Source organism: Cryptotermes secundus, unplaced genomic scaffold, assembly GCF_002891405.2.
Source record: "Cryptotermes secundus unplaced genomic scaffold, Csec_1.0 scaffold169, whole genome shotgun sequence".
NCBI lineage: Eukaryota > Metazoa > Arthropoda > Insecta > Blattodea > Kalotermitidae > Cryptotermes > Cryptotermes secundus.
This window is the reverse complement of record NW_019734311.1, coordinates 424,721-447,540: the sequence shown is the minus strand read 5'-3', so window position 1 is coordinate 447,540 and position 22,820 is coordinate 424,721. Positions and strand designations below refer to the sequence as shown.

Genomic DNA, 22,820 nt, shown 5'->3' with positions numbered 1-22,820 from the left:
TTGAATAAAACTTTTAATAAATCATTAGATGGAGGAATTTCAAAAGAAGTGACGTAAACATGCAGATAGTATGCTTCCTCGACGTTTTATATTTTTATTTTATTTATAATATGGAACATTTGGCAACCCAGAAGAAAATGAGCACAGCAATTTCCTTAGTCCCAGAACATATCATGACTCAATTCTTGAAATGACAGAAGAAAAAGATTCTCTAAGACCCGTACCATAACTCTCTGAATAAAAGTCAACAATTAGGGCCTTGTACAATGTGTATTAAGCATGCGCCATCGAAAGCGTTACTCAGATTCCTGTTGTATACGTAATATCCGCAAAATTTTACAAACACATTGCGTGTACCTAGACGGTTGACAGATGTCACGAGTAATCGAAAAGCATTTCCGCCGTTCCTCTTCTTATCGTTCAAACTTAGCCCACAATTTAAAATAGCGTTTCATTTTTCCCGCCATCTCAACCACGGCCGCTTGACGTAACAACTTGTAGCTGCTTGACAGGTGAAATGAAGCGTTTATTAATCCTTGTTTGTTTATGCTCGAGGGCGAATTTCTTGCCTAGACTGCGGAAGGAAGGAGTGCACTGGTTAACACACTAGATTCGTGCTTGAGAAATTCCTGGTTTGGATTATTGGCTCGGAGACTGGATATCCAAATTGAGGGTTTTTTCTTTCCGTTTCTTCAGTTACTGCAGAGATGTACCCTGATGAAATCTGAAGACCATTTCCACACCCCGTTTATATAGTCATATTGCCATTCGAAGCAATTGACAAAGCGTCGTTAAATAGACCGGAAGTCTATGCTAATGTAGAAGAAGGGCGGGGAAACCCGTAAGCCCAGGCCGTGGCCGATCGCACTACTAGGCAGGCACACTTGGGCACTCTGTCTCGTTCTGCTGTGCACTCAGAGTTCCGTGGGTGAAGTGGTAGGTTGAAGCCAATGAATCGGAAATTTAAATGCAATTCTGAGTCATCGGTTGAGAGCGATACTGTCCAAGGAATACAATGTTTCGGTATGACTGCCTACGGCGGAAGGCAAGTGAGACCAGCGACACGAGGTTGGCCGTCTTGCTTCCGCTGTGAGATGTATGTCGTTTGTGATGCACCTTTAAAAGTTTCTGCCTATGACTCCCAGCCATAGCGGGCTTTAGTTAAAGTAACGAGGAACTTAAAACTCCCTTGAAAGCAAAACATTTTTGGGACGTTTCATTAATATTGTCATGTGTTTGGGTGACTGAGACGTGGGTTTCGACTTGTAATTGGATTTATTAAGAACCTATAGATCCTAACTACAAATAATTATTGCACTCCTGCTGGTTTACACAGTTTACAATCACTCCACAATAATCTTCTTAGTTTGTTTCCACTAGTCTTCACTATCCGCTTCCTGGCAAAGAATTTATAACACGGGAACTATAAAGGTCTCATTAAATTACACACTCCCATTCCCACTGCACTATGGCACACATAAAGTCTTTAAATCACACATTAAGTCTCCACAGGTCGACGAACTTTTCGTGGCTGTCTCCTACTGAGAACTGAACCGTAGCGGCGTTTGTTTCTAAGACAAATCATTTACTTGGACCCCATTGAAAACTCCGTCTTCCACTGTTGAAACGTGTTACCGAACCATTGCATAGCAACGGTCGCGACGCGGATCCCATAGGAAACAGTCTCTGTTATTGTGGTTTGTTTACCGAACCGTTGCTTAGTAACTCTCTTTCCATCCACGTTACAATATGAATTGAAAATCCTCTTGGTTGTATGTACGAAATTTCCTTCTTGTTGTATCCTTTCTCTTATGATATATTTTGTTTTCGGTTTAAAATATAGTCGTACATTACAAGGAGTTATCGTTCTATTTTTTTTTCAAGGCGTCAGCTTAATTAGAACACTCGATTTTATTTCATATTCCTTAGGAACACGAGTCGACATCGATTGATATGAGGTCTTTATCGATAAGTTACAAAGGCCTGCAGGTATGTCATTGTTAGTACCATTTAGGCACTATTTGCTCCAGCCCTTAGGCAAAATTTTTTCAACCGCATTTAGGATGTATCGTACATGGATCCAATCCTGACAAAGTGCCTTGCAATTTTCCGCACTCCACCCAGAGATATACTGGAATAATGACAATTTATAATACATTACAACAGTGTTCTATCCAGTCCCCAAACTGTCATCGTAATCTGCCCCGTTTTCTCTAAGTTGTAGGCTTCATTCTGAGATAGGTCGGTAGCGTAGTTGGTTGAGGCACTATGCTACAAGCCGGAAGGTCGCGGGTTCAAGTCCCAATGAAGTCATTGGATTTTTTCAATTGACCTAATCCTTCCGGCCGCACTATGGCCCTGGGGTCGACTCAGCCTCTAACAGAAATGAGTACCAGGAATTAATTAAATACTTTTCCTGGGGAGTAAAGCGCGGCCGGCGCGTAAGGCTGACAACCTTACCGCCATATTTGAGCCGATTGTCCAGATAATGTGGGACCCTCAACGTCTCACAACCCCATGGGCCTTCACGGCCTGTTACAGGGATAGCTTTACTTTTTACTTTTTTTTTTGTGATTCATTTAAGACGCGACAGGACTCGCGGCGGGGGGATCAGATCACCGCAAGGGGCACTGGACCTGTGTGATGAGCAAGGTAGCATCAATGATACAGTTAGAGCTCTTGTTTCTGCTCTTTATGCTCTTTGCCATAACGTAGGATTCCCACAGGATGTTATTTTCGTCTGTAGCAGCCCGTGTAAGGCAGAAAGTGGCTGTTGGGCACATAGGTACGTTCCGCAGTAGTTAAGACCTTCTAAAATGTAGTATTATTTGAACTAAATATTCAGTTTGTGAAATTTTTCATTGATTTTTTCTCAAGTAACATAGCTAATGAAAGATGCGAAAATAAATAAACGAGAACAAGAGAAACGGCGAAAAGAAACCCATGTCCTACAACCCAGTGTAAGCATGCATATGGTAATACTAACATAGTAATTTAATTTCTTGTTTAATAAGTCGTACAAATAGAAATCGTTATTACATCATAAAATACACTTTGAATACATACGACAAAGGCCAGAGTTCTCTTTTGCAAACAAGTATAATATAAATAAAGACATAAATTAGAAATAACGGACCATCTTGTTTCTATGATTCTTATAACATGCCCTTCCGTGATATAAACATTTTCTTCTCATCTGCTTCCCATCGGGTTTGTCCGGTGGCTTCCATGGGCTCATATACAGAATAGCGCATAAAACTATCTGTGTCGGCCGCTGGTTCGTCGCTAAGGTAACCGCAGGAAATGTATTGCGTAGTCATTTGTTCATATTTACAAGCCTTATCACCATGTGGCGCGACGGCGGTGATTAATAAGAAAGTAAGCGTGATCTCACGTCCTTTCCCTTTCAGAACCCAAGTTTAGCCATATTTTTTATTGATAGTGGGGTGCGACTAAGCCCCTTGTACTGCGGCCACATCTGGCCTATTGTACCAGCCCCAGATGATAGGTGAGGGCGATTGTGGAGCAATTGGTGGAATAAAGATTGGCAGGGGAAACCGAATTATTCGGAGAAAACCTGCCCCAGCGCCACTTTGTCCACCACAAATTCCACTTGACCAGACCCGGGATCGAACCCGGGCCGCCGCGGTGGGAAGCCAGCGACTAACCGCGGCCCGAAGAATGATTCCATCTCCATGTCTTCCAATGCACTGATTCTCATGTGGCATTAAGAAATTATAGTGTTCTGTTTACACTGTTCACGAAAGGTAAGAGAGATGTGCCCACGTTATTTTATAACTTTTAAAATTCGAAATTTAAAGTTTTAAATCACAGGGATACCCGCTCTGTGTTTACATGTGCTGCAGCTGCTGTTTCTTGTTTTCAGCTCCGTTCACATATTATTCTGTGCAGGTAAACACAGAGCGGGTATCCCTATGATTTAAAGCTTTAAATTTTGAATTTAAAATTTTAAATTTTAATTTGGAATACTAAAATCAAATTGACGAACGTATGTTGGCGAGATTTTAAACAAAACTGACAGGCTTGTGTTTTAGATTTTGGATTGTGTGCAGTGTGACAGCTACGTAGTGAAAAATACACCTGATGATGGCCAGTTACGGCCGAAACATGTAGTGTAGAGGAAGAAAAGACAAAGAACTACAACGTAATAAATTGTTGCATTCACGACGGCATTTGTATTATTACATATAGAAGTGTATAGTGCAACAGGATGCTTAAATATAATATAGTACCTGTGTATTTCGTATGGTTGTCTTTGCAAGATTCCTTTTCCCCTAAACAGTGTTAACCGGTCGATCTCCGTGGCGGAGACGTAATGTGTTTCCTGTGCGGCACGAACTGAAGAGTGGTGACCGGTCTGAAGGCTCCCAGAACCGCCAGACAGCAAAATATGGTCATAATACCCGTGGGACTCGGAACTAAGAATCACTTTGCCTGCGAATCCCAGCAGTCAGTCAGTCAGTCAGTCAGTCAGTCACTAAATCTTTAAAAGTTCATCGCGAAAATACTAAAACCAATTTTAATATTTTCACTGCAAACACGGGAACAGTAACACAGACAGTCCAGAACACATAGAGATATGTAGGCACGCATGCACATACATACACAAGTCTACATATGTACGTACATAACATACATACACACACATACAATCTGCGAGACTGAACAAACCTTACTGAACTCTCATATCAGCTGTGTACCCAGTGGAGAGGTTTCTCTCACAGTGTCCTGAATGGTGAAACAGATTTTGTGCTGTCTAAAATCGACTAGAAAGGAAACATATTGTCAATAGAAAGATTAAATATATTTAAAATATACACTATAAGCTTCTTTGAATTTCTAAGTATTTGTTAGCTTATTTTCTTTTAATGCAACTTCTGGCAATTGGAAGTACCTTGTGCGCTGAATTCCGTTTAGTGTTGCTCTCGTCTGCTATGGCGAGACCCTGTCCTCGTGTCCCACTGAAGGGCCATCCCGCGGTTACACAAAATGGCTCTTTAATTGACTATACACACGCCCAAAAACACAGTCATGCGTTTCGTACATGCTCCTTCTAGACCTGTCACATTAATTTACTGCTTTTTTATATTGAGCCTGTTGTTTTAGTGCGCGCTTTCAATTTCTTTGAATTGTGATCCGAAACCGCGCGACACTGCTCCGAATATGGAAACTGACCCAGGCCAGGTCTTGTCTGTCGGTGTAACCTTTCAGAGACGAAGCCCACGCTGGCATGCACTAATTGTACCACATGGAGTACCATTACAGAGCCTGCACAGACTACAGCACCACATAGAGTACCGTTACAGAGCTGCACTGACTACAGCACCACATAGAGTACCATTACAGAGCCTGCACTGACTACAGCACCACATAGAGTAGCATTACAAAGCCTGCACTGACTACAGCACCACATAGAGTACCATTACAGAGCCTGCACTGACTACAGCACCACATAAAGTACCATTACAAAGCCTGTACTGACTATAGCACAGGACAACAATTTTCCGCCTTCTTCGTCAATGTGTGAGAAATGGACTTCTTTCTGACAAGTAACAAAGATCTCGTAGAAATGCTAGGAGTTATTTCGGTATATGAACGAAGCTCCAGGAATATATTCTCTTCGCACATAGAGGTATTACTGAATTTCTATCTATCTGTGGCTCTACAGCCCTTGTGGGCCTTGGCCGCTTTTTCAGTTTCTTAATCCATACACAGTCGCTAGGATTCCCTGGACGGGGGATCGGTCCGTCGCAAGGCCGCTACTTACATAAAGAACAACACAAAGAGAATAAATGTACAGACATCCATGCCTCGAGTGGGATCCGAATCCACAATCCCAGCGGTGAAGCGAGAGAACACAGTTCATGCCTTAGACGGTGCGGCCACTGCGGTCGGCATTCCTGTATTTCAGTTCTGTAAAATAAGCAATAATATATCATATCTCATCGGTTACAATCTTCAACGGCTGCTCTCCATATGCCTGTGATATAAGTAGTGTTTACAAGTTGGCATCAGACACCAGCACATATGCTGCATTGTATATTTACAGGGTACTTAATTTTAATGTGATTTTGCCATGATACCAATAAGGACATCAGTAGCATACGCGTGTTGTGAAGAGACAGCCCATGCAAGAATTCTTTGTTTCGAATATAGTTAGTCCCTGTGTACTGGATTAATAAATGTTTCAGTCATCGTGTTTAGGTTTTATGGTCTGTCCCGGCTTAGAATTAGTTTAACTTCAGTCTTTATACCTCGCACGTTCTTAGAACTTCTTCGACAGGGAATTAATCCGCAACAAATTTTTTGCATAGAAAGGAAACAAGAAGCAGACCTCATAAATTCTGCTTTCACATTGGCTAAATTTCTAGGCCTACGCACCTGTTACTATGAATCGTTATTGCTATTATTATTATTATTATTATTATTATTATTATTATTATTTTGTTATATCTTTTGAAAATCTTTGGAAGCCGGGATAGCGCAGTCGGTACAGCGATTGGCTACAGACTGAACGAGGGGTTGGCGTTCGAGTACCGGTAGTGTCAAATTTTTTCTCGTCTCCAAGTCGTCCAGACCGGTTCTGGGGCCTAACCAGCTTCCTATTCAGCGGTTGGTTCCCAGGGGTTAAAGCGGCCGGGACGTCAAGATGACCACTCATCTCCGTGGATCTATACACCCACTCCCCCATGCTTCTTCATCGTGTAGTACTTAATTAGTTAAGCTCAGGGACAACTTCACCTTTTTGAAGACTCACAATTAAGAGAGCCTAATATTTTGTCTACATTACAATTGTCGCATATAAGTTTAAACATTTCGACTGTTATCATGATTTCAATTGTTGACTCAAAGTAGTATTTCATACGTAATGTGCAGGTATGTTTACGACTTCGTACCGTACCGCCAAGCACCAATAGTTCAATGGTTAATGTCGTAAGTAAAGCATATTTTCACACTACCGTTATATATATATGTTCCACATCATACAAAAAATTCCTTCAGCAGAATTACATACTTTTTGGGGATGTAGGACCATATATGGATCATTTTAATATTATCAGTTAATTGGTTCTAGTGTTGCTCCCACCTCATAATTTCGTGCATTTACCATATTGTCATTACTGATTGTAGAAAGTTAAGAAGTATGACATTGGGGTAGCCTCCAGTGACAGACCAAATTTTATGAATATCTTATCAGGTGGTAAGAAATTTTAAATCAGGGTCAGGCAGGCAGGAAGGCAGGTGACGTCATACGGCTGCGTTTTACTTTCTCATATACAGTGGATAAATAGTTATTAAACTGTACACCAGTCAGCACATTGACCTGTAGATTGTACAATCTGATTGTCAATAAAGGAGAGAGAGAAAAATACAGTGAAACTTCTCCAAGAAGACAGCAACCATTCCGTCCATTCGAGATCTTCTATAGGGGTTTTCTCTGAATAAGGGTTGATGGCTGAGAATTTGCATATTATAGTGCACTAAAAATTATATATATGCGTCACGTGACAACTATATTGCCCAAATTTATTGCCCTTAGTGTTACTTTTTAAATATAGTAAATGAAATAAATAACTTCACTGAGGTTTAATTAAGTAAAGACATGCATAGATACGTGCATCCGTACATGCGTACTACATGCATTACGTTTCTGGTCTGTTGGCTCTAAAGACGAATCGAATATAATTTGGATTACAGTTTTAAATTTTTTTTTTTTTTTGCGACTCTGTTCTCGACGTATTCTACACCGCTTTAACAAATCGACTGCAGTCCTTTGCTGTATAATGTGTGTTTAAGGGCGGGTCTTCTAAAGGGCAGGCATAGTCGCAGATCGGGGTTAGGGGAGGTTTCTGAATACGCGGTTGCATTACGCAAAGTGACCTAAAACGGAATCCATGTTATACAAATACAGTCTTTTAGAGAAGTCTCACTGCATGTAGTATGTACGAGAAAGCGTTGTATTCGTGAAGAATATATAACTCGAGATTTGGAATTGTCTTTCCTGTCTTCGGGATAATTTTTCGTTCTGGTGTTAAACTCGTCAAGTTTCGCAAATGGTTGAAATTTACCTTCTAATATTATGGCATGATAGTGACTTTTATGTGCCTTACTGTAATCCTAATTTTTTTTTCCTTGGCACTACAGCCCCAGTGGGCCTAGGCCTACCTCCATGAGCTTCTCCGTTCACTTCGGTTTTTCTAGATCTTACACATACGGTAGGACTCCTTGGGCGAGTGATCAGCTCGTCGCAAGGCCTCTACCTGTAGACAAACACAGAAAAACGCGCACAAACATCCATGCCCTCAGTGGGATTCGAACCCACGATCCCGGTTTCCGAGCGAGCGGAGACAGTGCATGCCTTAGACCGCTCGGCTACCGTGACCGGCACTGTAATCCCAATGCCCTATATAATTACATCACGGGGCTAATATAGTGTGACCGGTGTTTTGTAAGGCTCGTTCCTTAAAAGGATCTTGGAATAGTGAATACATATGTGGATAAAATCATGCATTATACCAGCAACTTTACTGCATCTGGTCCCTGTATCCCTAGAAGTGATGTGTCGGGCAGAACAGGATTATAGATACCTGCATTGCGAATTCAGTAGGCACTACATTAATTGCTAGTGATGTTAGCACTCTTTACAGAATAGCCAAGATGAATTTTTAATGAGATCTCAGTGTCCCCGCGGTCTGAGGTGGGAGCTGTTTTGTACAGCTCCACCACTGGGATCTTTGATTCGAATCCCACTCGAGACATGGGTGTACATCCGAGCTTTCTTTTCTTGTGGTTGTTTTGTCCTGTGTAGGTAGTAGAGTCCTTGCGGCGGACCCATCCGCGTTCATGGAATCCTAATAAGATTCTTATACCCGGAATACGGGAGACCTTGGACGGCATTTGTGGCACATAATAAGAATTTCACGTATACGAAATACCGTACATGGAACACTGCAAGATTTGACGTTACTTTGTCCGTGCCACAAAACAAGCGTTGGAATGTCAGCGGTAATTATTGGTATCACAGCGTGCAAGATAATTGACCACCGTTAAAATTCCGGCAGAAGATTACATAAATAGTAGTTTATTTGTATGGTGTAGCTATAATTATAAATTTGAAATGATATAAAATTAAGTGTTTTGACACGAGAATATTAATGTTCTTGGTGTTATTAGATAATCTCATGTAACGCAGATTCTCATAATTATTTCCGCTCTTAAAGCCGAGATTATTGGAGAAAGCGAAGTAAAGAAAGTGACAAGAGGCCTATGCAACGTTTCTAATACAGATGTACCTTTATACACTTAGCATGTGTGCAAGTATGCGTAGAAGGGCCCTGGCTTTATCTGTAATCATGACCTCTAATGGGCCATCCAAAAGTTGATAGTTAAAATCATTTTAGCTACTTTACTGCATTAAAAAAAATTACGAGATAAATTTTCTGTCTGTGTATGTGTTTGTGTGTGTATCCCACCGTAACAGCTTTTGAACGCCTGTACTAATCTTCGTGAAACTTGGTATATACTCGTATGTGTCCTGCCACCTGAGGTCATTTTAACGGCATACTTCATAAATCCACAGCATAGTTGGTTGAGGGGCTATGCTACAAGACGGAAGGTCGCGGGTTCAAGTTCCGATGAGGTCATTGGATTTTTTCAATTGACATAATCCTTCCAGCCGCACTATGGCCCTGGGATCGACTCAGCCTCTAACAGAAATGAGTACCAGTAATTAATTAAATAATTTTCCTGGGGAGTAAAGCGCGGCCGGCGCGTAAGGCTGATAAACTTACCGCCATATTTGAGCCGATTATCTAGATAATGTTGGACCCTCAACGTCTCACAACCCTATGGGCCTTTACGGCCTGTTACAGCGGTACCTTCACTTACTTTTACTTTACTTTTTACTTCAGGAATACCAACATTGCAGTTTCTCAGATCATTAAGGTAATCGCTTTAATATTATTTGAATGTTAGAGCCTATCGTCATGAAACTCGGATTCGATACAAATCCACTTGAGGCCATCTCAACGGCCCACTTCATAAATCCACGCACTCAATAATACCAACACTACAGCCTATAAAAATTAATTGCCTAAATTAATCATCACAAAAATTGGTATGTATATCATGCCACCTGAGCTCATCTTAACGGCGTACCTCATAAATCACTCCAATCAGTACATTTATGCAGGTAGAATTAAGTTTTGTCCTAGTTGTATCAGATACGCAGTTTGCAGTGAAAGGAAGTCAGGCGATTCGCTCTTCTCAGAATTTCTTTTGTATTTCCCAACAGTAAATCTTTAACTCCTAATTCTTGTGCACTCTTTTCCCTCTTTGGTCGCAGAGGAATGCCGTTTAGAAAGAGTTTCTCTGAACAGATCATGAGTTAAAATTACGAGTAGCCAGACAGAGCATAGTGCGTAGAATTTGCAGCCCACCAATGAAATATTCACTTATCAGCCCGACTTTAAGCACCACTGATCCGTAACAAGGCGCAGTTTACGCAAGGCCATAAATTACCTTTTCCATTTATCCCGCAAACCATTTCGTAAAATTTATTGAAAATCGATATAAAAAATTTCCACCATAATGTCGGACAGTTTTGATTTGCAGATATTTTTACCCACAATAAAGCCTTCCTTGCCGCATAAAGCCATAGATGTAGTAATCCGTGTTCCATAAAACCTCTCAAAAATTTAACTGGATTTCGATATGAGAAAATTGTAGAAATTTACATTTCATTATTCCCACTTATAAACAAATTTAATAAGCCTTAGAGAACGCCGTTGTTGATAATTTTGTATGTTGCATTATGTAGTGTATCCTTCCCAGTCATGTCTTAGCTGTACATGCGGTGGAGTGTCACAATTCGAATGGCAAGCATTCGAATATATTTCTGTGTCAAGGCAGTTATTTTGCGCAAAATGTAAATAGCGATTGTTACTGTATGTACATTATTTTATTAATTAACCGCAGGGAGTATTTTGCCTTCAGAAGTTGACAGTCGATCACCTGGTTCTGTTTTATATAGAAACCAAAGTTCCGTCTGTGTTCGCGTGAACTCTGTCCTGGGGAAGTTGAATCCAATCCATACCCCTACATCGTGTTTCTTTAACCTATTGTAAATACTGATCTATCTTCCCATACAGGTCTCCCGCCTGTTTTCTTTTCAAGTGCAAAATTTAGTATGTATTTGTCATTTCCTTTTGTGTAGACATGTCATGTTTCATCTTCTTTGATTTGAGGAACACAAAATTCTGTGGTAAATAAAATTGATATTAATATAAAGTTGCCGATCACAGTGGCCGCGCGGTCTAAAGCATATATCTTCGCCCGCTCTCGAACATTGGGACCGTGGTTTCGAATCCCACTCAAGGCATAGAAGTCTGTGTTTATTCTGTGTTTGTGTTAGGTAGCGGCTTTTCGACGGGCTGATCCCCCGTTCTAGGAGTCTTGCCAAACGTCTTATATTAAGAAACTGAAGTGAAACGAAGCGATTCACGGATGCCCTATGCTCCAAAGTGGGAGAAACTGGAAAAGAAGAAGAAGAAAAATATGCGTATTAGTACCTGTTTCGATTAAAATGATAATTTTCGGGTTTTATATGAATAATTACCATCGTTATTGAAATGTTAGAGTAACATGGATCCGTATTAGTATATACTCGATGAAGAAATTAAGCTTCTAGTATTTGGGGTCAGGGACTGTGATTGAAACCCATAGAAAACGACAGGTGAAATTTTACACTTGTAGATTTTGACTGTTATGTTTTTAGATCTAAGATGCTGAACTGAAACGTAGCATACCTAATTTCGTTTAGCTTTTCGTGAATATAATTTTTGTTTTGTTACGTCATTCACAAATATCTTACCTTATCACATTTTCGAGAGATCTGCTTAAAATATGAAATTTGTCACTTGTTACATACCAGGACAGACTTTCAATTTTCAAACCTAATAAGGAATGTGAGAAATTTATATTATACAGTTTTTAAAGTGTTTGAATTTCATTCAATCTGCCATGTTATGTTACAACTATCGCACCGCAGCTGAAACTTGGGCTAGGAGAAAACTCTAAGATGTTTTCAGCCTATTGTGGATTGTCCTCCCTGACATCCTGATGTCTACATAAGGAAAACGGCTTACGTCTGGTTTCTATATATGGAAACAACACAAGTTCTATTTGAATAACCGAATAATGATCAGACACACACACCACTTTCAATCAAACTGTTTTGAAATAAGGAAGGGATAAAAAAAAAGCACTTGCTTTGCAATTGTGAGAAAACAAAAATATTTTTTTTGCGAGTCAGTCTAGCGCTGACCTACTATTTTGAGTATGTGGTTCATTGATCGATATTTGTGACACAGTGTCAATCCTGCCAGGTCAACTTGTCAGTGTTTCCTAAACTTGTTCTACGTGCGGAACACTTGGACATCATGCTGCTCTCTGCGGAATGTCATGAAATTTTTATTTTTAGGTCACCATTGAAGTTGGAGCGTAGGATGTCGTGTTACAGTCTGCGCATCTTAGCATACAATAATAATAATAAGTAAGTAAAAGCTTCCCTGCAACAGGCCGTGGAGGCCCATAGGGTTGTGAGATGTTGAGGTTCCCACATTTTCTAGACAATCGGCTCATAGATGGAGGTAAGGTTGTCAGCCCTAAGCACCGGCCACCCTTTACCTCCAAGAATATTCCTGGTACTCATATCTGTTAGAGGCTGAGTCGACCCCAGGACCATAGTGCCCCTGGAAGGAGTAGGTAAATTGATAAAATCCACCTCATCGGGATACGATCCCGCGACATTCCGTCTTGTAGCATAGTGCCTCAGTCAACTACGCTACCTAATGCCCCAATAATAATAATATCTCTTTATCACGTTTGTAAAGAAAATAGATAAGAAATAGAATGATGGTTGCTGCAAAGAAGAAATGGTCTACTAATCCTTTCAATATAATTTCAGTGTCTGATACGAAAAATAGGAAGAAAAATTCAATATGTACAGGTATGCGCAGTGAAGTCAATAAAACAATACAATCTGGGAGGCTTCAGTAATGGTATTACTGATGGGACTCATATATGAAGTACACTGTTGAGATGTCCTCAGGTGGCACGAAATATGAAATACATACGGAGTTTTTAACGATCTATTTAGGCATTAAAGTAGTATCAAGGTTATCACCCCAACAATTTGGTATTACGGATGTTAGGTATTTATGAAGTACCTGTTGAGATGGCTTCATATCGTGTTATAATGTTACGTATTTGCTAAACGCAAGAACTATGGAGCCAGAGAAACAGCCGTTGCTAGATAATGCACGGACGCAACAATAGAGGAATTGTCAAGATACGAGATGCGACACGTCCTGCTGTTGCCGTGGATAAGCACGTTTCCGCAGAGACGAATTGACGCAACATTAGAAGAGCTGGTTTCTAAAGGGCTTTGACGATGGTGTATAACACTCAAAATTACTGGGGTTTTTTACTTTTTTCATCGTCCCGTGTTCTAGGCAGTAAAATACGACGTTTCGGAAACTGGACCTGTTTCTAGCCTCAGGTGAGGAAGGGGGAGGGAAGCAGTACTCAGTTAGGTCCCTTAGAAAGAGCTAACATAGATCACTGGTCAGCCCCTGTCTGATTCACACAACTATTTAATCACCTGAGACCAGGCTAATTCGGCAGGATATAACAAGAACATGTGCAATAAAATTATGATAGAGCACGCACATGCATGGAACTAAGATAGAAGGGGATGTAGGAATTTATGCTACAAACCCAGCCTACAGAACTAAGCACATGAGCACCAGTGCAAAGAAATGAAAAAAAAAAAAATTGAAGCCATGTAGTATCTACCTTTAGCGCCATCTGTGGAGTAGAACCTGAACCCTCGAGACTGAAACCTTATGGAAACCCATGAAGAATGTGTCACGTCTGCAGATCTTCTCTGTGAGTTTCATGAAACCTCATTGCTGATGAGGGGAATTCAGATAAGGGAAATGTCCAAACTGGGTTGGCTGATTGGGTTGGTTAAGCATGCTGTAAATTGAAAGTAACAGCATGTAGAGAAAATACAGGAATATACTATGATATTTCATTTTCTTTCAAATAATTATCTGAAATCGTAAAAATCTCCTTCCCTGATGAGAAGAGTGGTCAGCCACTAACATGAAAACAATTTCTGCTTAACTTCATTGTTATGTAAATAGCGAAGACATGCTAAACCACTGCAAGCGTTGCCACATTTTTTATTCCTCTAAATGAAGGTAAATAAAATAATATTTTTAAAATCGGAACTAATAAATTTATATTGTTTTCTTATCATAAATATGGCGATCTTCCAATTCGTTGAATAAATGAATTCAGTAGATTTTATCCTTCTTTGCAGTGTCTTCATTCAGTGCTACACTCACAGCATCCAGAATGCAGGACTTGATAAGATTTTCCTCAGCTACATTTGCCACCGCTTTTCCCTTGCTCACTACACAGAGTAAGGCAAATGAGTCCTTATGCTTAATTGATTAAGCTGAGCAAGCATAGCTCTACTATTCTTGACCTCGGCACTACGTGGAGATGAGTGGTCAGCCTCACACCCCGTTCACTTTTTCCCCTTAGTGCTCATTGAACAGGAGAATTAATGGGCCAAAGAATCAGTCTTTCCCTTATCAGGAATCGAACACTGGCCGTGCTGCATGTAGCCCATCGCTATACAGACTGTGCCATACACACTACACAGAGTACTTCCAATAATAAGCTTGTCCAGCTAGGCCACGAATAATATCACGTGCTTTCTCGAGATATCGCGTTATCTTGACTGGTAGGAGCAAGCTCTTCGTGAGGTTTGTTGTATGCAGCGTCACAGCATGAGCATAATCCTCAGACCCTGTCCACGTGAAGCCGGGAGAGAGACTGCTTTCATCATACTTTTTTTTTACCTGCTGCCATCAGGTATGTGTATGTCTGATGCCTCATTTGACGATGGCAATTCACTTCCAACAATTGCTGACGTTAAAGCTAGCAGACGGGGAAATTTCTGTGTCACCTATTGCCGTAGTTACGATACCTACATGCCATTTGAATTTCCTTTGCTGCATATTCGAAGGCGAGGCAGGTACCTCAGCAGTGTGGTCACTGCGAGCCAGTTCTCAGCTATTGAGACACTGGAAATGGATCTGATTACATTCAAAATACAATATATTTGTTGTGAGCCCCAACCAGCCCCTTATCCAGCGGTTACTGGTTTCTTTTTCTTTCGGGGTTAAAGCGGCTAGGTCATGAAACTGGCGACTCACATCAGTCTGTTACATAAGTTAAGAATGAATGCAGCTTTGCCTCCATTCCCCCTTGCTTCTTTGTTGCTTGGGATTTAATTAAGCACAGACACACCTTTACCACTTACCGCTATCCTATTTAAAGTTTAAGTTTTTGAGAATTGCGAAACATAATTTAATCACTGATATATTGGTTTTTTGGACTTTATCCATCGTCCTGGTTTTTAAGATAACTAATAAAAACAAAAAATAAAAACTATGGTCCAGTGATTGAGGCTAGCTCTTTCTAACGGACCCAACAGAATAGGTGTTTTCCTTCACCTGAGGACGGAAACAGATCCAGTTTCCGAAACGTCGTGTTTTTATTAGTTATCTTAAAAACCAGGACGATGGATAAAGTCCAAAAAACCAATATATCAGTGTGTTGTACACCATCGTCAGAATCCTATAGTAACTACTTATAATTTAATCACAAACTAATTTCTTAGTATAGAAACTCAAACGTGAGTGACCTTCGTGTTCACGAGAGAAGATGATTGCTGTTTGTAACTAACTGCGATCTCCAGTTTCACATGCATAAAACACCATAAACTTACGGTCGATAGCACAGACTGACAACAGCTGATCTGCTGGGAGGAAAATCGTTGTAGAACCCGATCTGCACGATTTGAGGTCCTCAGTGGTGGTTATGCCGAGTTGTGTCTTCTGGGGTATACTGTCCTGTAGTCTGTTGAAAGTCAACTGACGTCACGGAGAAACAAGATGGAGGCAACATGTTCCTCCGAAACATCTGTTTACTTTCAATGGACCACACGACATTATATGCCAGCAGATGGAGCTCTGTCCATTAAAGTAATTATTTAATTACATTAGAATATGGAAGCCGCGGTAGCGTAGTCGGTAAAGCGACCAGCTACGGGCTGGACTACCGAGGGGTCGGAGTTCAAGTCCCGGTAGGAAGAAGAATTTTCTCTTCTCCACGTCGTCCAGACCAGCTGTGGGGTCCACCCAACCTCCTATCCAATGGGTAAAACGACCGGGGCGTGAAGCTCACCACTCACCTCCAACTAGTGCCGAGGTCAAGAAAATATGGATTTATACATCCATTCCCCCCATACGCCTTCATGGCGTAGTGCTTAATTAGTTAAACACAGGGACAACTTTACCTTTTTACCTTTACATTGGAATATACGGAACACCTACTTACAGAAAATCTGCCTGTTGCAGTAATAACTGTTTCAGATATAATTAGCTGAAACCTGAAGGCCGGACGGATTTTATGCCAGAGATTGCGGGAAGAATACAAACCTGAGTAAATTCTACCCGTTAATCTTTTTCTGAGAATTGAGAGCAGACTGCCATTATTCCATTTCAGTAGCAGAACGGCTCCGTCCAACTCACGGAATACTAGTTTTCAAAGAAGCTATTTGGTTCGCTTGCGGAGTAAAACCACGGAGTTTGTTTTTTGTTTTGTTATTTCAGTGTCAAGACTACATAGCGTGAGATGATATGATGATACGTGAATGATGAATTGAAAACGATTTCGAAGGAAGCGGTTGTTACCTAATCGAAGTACAGTCCTGGCATTTTCCTGGAGGACTGAGGAAAACCACAAAAATCCTCAGCATAGCTGGTGGCCCGGATGAAATTCCAGCCGAGCACCTCCCGAATGCAAGTTCAGAAAGTTACCTCAAGACCAGGCTGTTCGGTGCAAAACGGATGTTCCAAGGGGGCATATGGTAATCATTGTCACAGATGAAGGCACTCTGTTGTATTCACGCGATTGTTGTCTCACAGATTATATCTTACCTCTCGCTCATGTTTCTCTTTCTCTTCTCTTATGGTGAATCATGCCTAACGCAAAACATAAAGTTGCCGTAAGTTATGTGCATGCACAACCACGCTTGTACAGAATGAGGAGAAAACTTTGTACACTCGTGTTACGTTGGAAGTACCCATTTTTTTTTTTTTTATGCGAGTGGGGTGGGACTAAGTCCTTGTACTACGGCCACTTCTGGTCTATTGTACCAGCCCCAGCTGATATGTGAGGGTGATTGTGGAGCAGTTGGTGGAATGAAGATTGGCAGGGGAAACCGAAGTACTCGGAGAAAACCTGCCCCAGCGCCACTTTGTCCACCACAAATCCCACTTGACCAGACCCGGGATCGAAACCGAGCCGCCGCGGTGGAAACCCAGCGACTAACCGCTTGAGCTGTGGCGCGGTCCTAGTGCCCATCTTTAATGCATGTGTGTGTGTGTGTGTGTGTGTGTGTGGTTGCTGAGCCCTCCAGTTGTCACGTGATTACCCATATTTACTTCTTCGACCGATTCGTATGTGCTTAGAGTAACTAAAGACTACAGTTCTGACTAGTTATTGGGGCAAAGTACGCTGTTGGTCATGCTAGAATTTTCTGCCAGAAAAGATTCACTTATATGGTATATAGTAGAAGCAGAAAAACACGTACGTAAGATTTGAGGTTCTCACGCCAGTGACTATGAAGAAAGCAGTCTTCTGGGATGTGGCGCCGTGTAGATATTTTGTTCAGAAAAATATGTCTTTTCTTAATGATTAAACCTTACGTTTGTTCTGCCGATTATATGGACGGATTATCCAAATGCGGTTCTCAGTATTAAATAAGGATTACATTTTGGGCTGAGCTGAAATAAGGCCTAAATATAATTTGATAGGTGGTAAGATTAACGTACGTGTATAATCTTCTTCTGTAACAGTTGTGGATGAGATTCTGTTTCACTGCTGTGGTTTACGTTTCTGATTTTTATTTATTACTTGTGTATTTATACCTCCTCTGTGGTCTAGTGGTCAGAGTTCCTGGCTACAGACTGACAAATGACAGACCCGACCTCTCGTCAGTGAGGGCGCCCCAAATGGACAGGACAGCTACTTTCACAATGAAGAAAACATCTGGTTATGAGCCCCAGCTGGGGCTCGACACCAAGGCAGACAGACTGACTGACCGTCAGTTGCAACATGACTTTGACTTTGACAAAATTACAAAGAATGCAGAATATGTAGATCTCTCTACAGTATGTGTACGTTATGTTAATACACGTATCTTAATAGGCTTACACAACTAGCTTTTTTATTCTGAAAATCAGGCCTGCATTTTAAATTCTGCCAAAAGGAAGATAGGAATGTTATTTTGTGTCATTTTATCACAAGATATTGTCTCGTGTTTGAGCGTATAACGCGACAAATAACTTCACGCCGTATTTGATGTAGCGAATTTTATTTCACATTCGCACTTATAATCACACAATTGACAGTTTTAGAACTACTGCTATCTGCAGTATCACAAATAGTACACTCCAAATGCCACAATACAACTGACTGGTTGCTGGCTAACTCGGAACTAACTCGGAGGTAGCTCGAGGATTAACTCGGCGGTAGCTCCAGGACTCACTCTGAATAGCCTTCGCTGCTCCTCATGTAGCCTCGATCGGACAATGCAGAAAACGGCCACGTAATAAGCACCCTTGTTGCCTGGCGCTGTGTTGCCAATAACGCTAGCGGTAGTAACCGCTGTTACTACCGTCGTCTCTCGCAATCCTGGTTACCCGCGCTGCCTAGCAACCCGCGGTACACTTGGTGACGTCATCGCTGTTGACTCGCGTTGCCTAGCGACCAGGATGCTAGGACTCGGCTAACTTCGGCTCCCTTTGGATTCGCTCGGCGCATCACGGCTGGCGGGGGGGGGCCGTCATCCATAGCTCAACATGTCACAATATTAACGTGATGATTTTTCTGTTTATGAATGTTTTGATGTTGGAACCTTGTATTTATGACAATTGAATAGCTTGGTGAAACAACCAGTCACGTCCAGAACACACATTTTTATGGGAGAAATATAAAACGTTTAAAAATATATGCTTAAAGTTGCTGAAACGAATATTCGAGAATCGAATCCCAAGCTTGTACTGGCTGCAAACAAAGTATTCTTGAGTCAAACAGTGCAACAAATTTCTATGGACGCGGAAATACTCATAATCTGTTTTTAGAAAAGTTGACATTTGATGATTTTAGAAATTTGACTAACCAACGCTTACCAGTCTAACCGAAATTCTGATTCTTGTATTTGTATAAGCCATTGTTCTCAATTTTCGATTTGAAATATCTGCTTTCCTCATATTCTATTGAATCTTCTTAATATATTTATGTCATACGTAAAGAATTGATTGAAATCATGATTTAAATTCGTCATAGTCCTTTGTATGATCACTTTCATATTTATAACAACCATATTAAAATAATTTTAGACCACTACTTCTCCGTATGAGGCTGTTTACAACCGAAATAGCTGTACCCGGTGTAACATATGCCGTTCTAGCAGACGGTAAAACATCGAGTCATTCTATTTGTTTACTCACACATTTCATTTTATATGATGATTCGTCTATATGACGCAACAAATTGATTAACACGTCGCAGCACATCATCCAGTTGTTGCATTACTTGGCCATACGCCTTTGGTTTCATTAGTTTTCAAGGCGTTTTGTTGTTACTTCAGCAGAAACTAAAATATAAAGTTAACAATGTCCTTGCTTATTAGTCTTGTTTGGACAAAGAGATAAGACAAAATGGCAGATCTGCCGTCATTCCGGACACAGTATAGTCTCTATCCAGATGCTTTAGTCTCGGCGGCCTTTGATGCAAACGACGGTGCAGAGTTTTCGCACGTATATATGTCGCCGTAGATATTGCCTTCTCGTTTAATCCCTGTAAATAGCTCTTGTGATAGAGCCGTCAAGTGGCCTCTGTCGGTGCTCCCGCGAACTCATTCCAGCTGGTGTGGAGCGGAACTATACCTAAGCGTCTCACACGGATACTTTCAAATCCTCAGAAGCCGTTATGATTCCCTCATGTACAGGGAAGACTATATGAAACTGATAATTAGCATTATCATTCCCATAGAAGAATGTATTACCATCTGCTGGTTCTGTGCCACCAACCTTGTCCTTTCTGACCTCCTATACTTCCGGTAAGTCGGAATTAGATTTCGCTAATTCTCTTGTTACTGTTCTTAGCGAAGTTGTTCTACCACTGTACACACTCTTCAAATTTCAATTTTCAAATCTCATGTTCATTTTCAATTTTTTAGGTCGTTTCAGATAACCAATGTAACCTGTCGTAACGTGTTGGTCTTTAAGGTGGGAAGTTTTAGCCCCCTTTCCAAACTAAAGCTGGAATACACCCCTTGTTGACCGTTTTTCAATGTGTTCGCAGCTGCCTTCCGTATCTGGAGACCGTCTCCTCCATCTGCAATGCAACACAAGGACGCGCCCTGCCGGAAGACCGGAGGCCCACTTAACATGGACCCAAACCACTCAGCCCTTGTTAATTCAGCACTCCACACTGCCGCAACACAAAGGCAATCCATTCGATGTTCTTCTCCATCACCATTTATCGAATTTCCACATTACAGGTAAATTGAATTGGTGATTGATGGAATGAGAGAGAAGGTAGCTCAGTAATTCGCTTTTCTTTAATTGTTGATTAAGAAAGTTGCCGTAATGCAGTCTGTATACAGGGGTTGAACAAAATAATGGAAACACTGAGAAACTGAGGAATAAAATTTGTGTTGGCTACATTGAAAGAACGCCGATCACAGTGGCCGCGCGGTCTAACGCATGAACTGCCTTCACTCGCTCGAAAGCTAAGATCTTTGGTTCGAATCCCACTCAATCCATGGATGATTTTTTACGTTTATTCTGTGCTTGTGCTGTCTACGTGTAGGTAGCGGCCTTGAGACGGGTTGATCCTTCGTCCAAGGAGTCCTACCGACAGTGTTTAGGATTAAGAAACTGGAAAAACGGCCAAGATCCAACAAAAGAACTGTTGAGCCATACTTTTTTTCCCCCATTTGGCACTACAGCCCCAATTTGAGCCTTTGCCTACCTCCAAGAAGCTCTCCATTTCACTTCGGTTTACTAGATTTGAGACATTCGGTAGGACTCCTTGGGCGGGTGATCAGCTCATCACAAGGCCTCTACATGTTTACACACACGGAAAAACGCGTGCGCACTCACACACACGCACACACAAACACTAAACATCCATGCCCTGAGTGGGATTCGAACCCACGATCGGCTACCGTGACCGACAGAGCCATTCATAGATGGAAATTGGAAGAACACTGAATGCTCTTATTTTGTTTGTTTACTATCTGTAGTGATCGTGTAAGTGCATTAGTGAATATGTTGAGTGACAGACGGTGTGAAAGAATCGGAAAATGAGAGACTTCTCCTATTTTGAAAGAGGAGAGATCGTTGGTGAGCGTTTAGCTGGAACATCTGTGGCAAAACCTACCACATTATTAGGTGCATTGACAGCGACAGTTTCTAAGGTCCTTTGTCCCTCCCCGTGTCTCTCAAACTGCACGTCATAGAAACAAATTGGTTGAAAAAAGCTCTTGTTCTTGGAGAGAGAGCCTCAGTAAAATTCTTAATTTTGCTGGTGCGTGAGCGGATTCGAGTCAGAGAAAAAGCGATTTCTCCAGTATTTTCTCCGTAGGAAAAGCATTAGGTTTGCAATAACATTAGGATCGTGAGAGCAATTGGATTGTGAGGACTGTGAGTTCATAGCAACCAGTTCCTTTCACGCGCGGGTAAACCCCAATGAGCCGTTGCTAGGATATGGGAAACTCCCAAACTATCTTGCCGTTGCCGAGATTAGAAAGTTGAATGACAGTACAAAGGAGAAGTAAAAAGGAGACCTAGAGACAGGAGGAAGGAGATAAAGTTATAGAGGAGTGCATGAGCAGGGTTGAAGAATCTGTTTTAACGTAAAGAGGAAAGGAAAAGGAAAGTAAGAGGAATGACTATAGAAAGAGCAAATAAAATGACGAGAGAGTAGAAATGAGGAAGGAATTATGTATACAAATTAAATTAAAGAGGGAAAGAGATAAATTATATTTCCCGTGATCTGTGGGACGCCATGCGCAGGCGTAACTAAAACTGCGTAAGCGCGTGATGGTACCAGGGATGCTTAGCTCTATGTAGCGTCATAATATTATAAGCGAGGCGCCGACGACAGAACCAAAGCTTTGGTGAAGATAGAAGTGTCTCTCGCTCAGTATTTAGTTCGACTTGAATTGACTCCATTGACTTATGTTTCAATGGCAGACTCTTGCGAAAATAGTGGTGAACATTTGGGTTCTATAAAAGCCTAAGGATTTCATGAGTAACAGAGCTATTATGAACTTTATCAATTACGGCTCTGTTTAATGGAGTAGGCTTCAATGGATTAATTTTTTTTTTCTTTGACACATGACCACCATTACCAATAGCTGAAGTAGCCAAAAATACGGTAAAATTAACCAGAAGCCCACCCTATTTTGAATTCAATTTCTTGTCCGTCCGATCATTCGTCCTGACACCTGCAAACCCAACACACACACACAAAGAGCCCTGCTATAGATGGTACCAGTATTTTTCCGGTTTGTAAAATCGTATTTGTGAAGCGAATGTCTTTTATTTTTATAATGGGAATTGGAAACTCTCTATAGAAAG

The 22,820-nt window shown here is 41.1% G+C and overlaps 1 protein-coding gene across 1 annotated transcript in view; it reads left to right on the top strand.

The window, feature by feature from the left end:
- Window positions 1–22,820, top strand: part of LOC117282630 — a 94,598-nt gene that overhangs the window by 21,224 nt on the left and 50,554 nt on the right. The window contains exon 2 of the mRNA XM_033753072.1: window positions 20,536–20,734. Within this exon, the coding sequence (XP_033608963.1) occupies window positions 20,536–20,734 (199 nt within the window). The remainder of the gene's footprint in view (window positions 1–20,535; window positions 20,735–22,820) is intronic.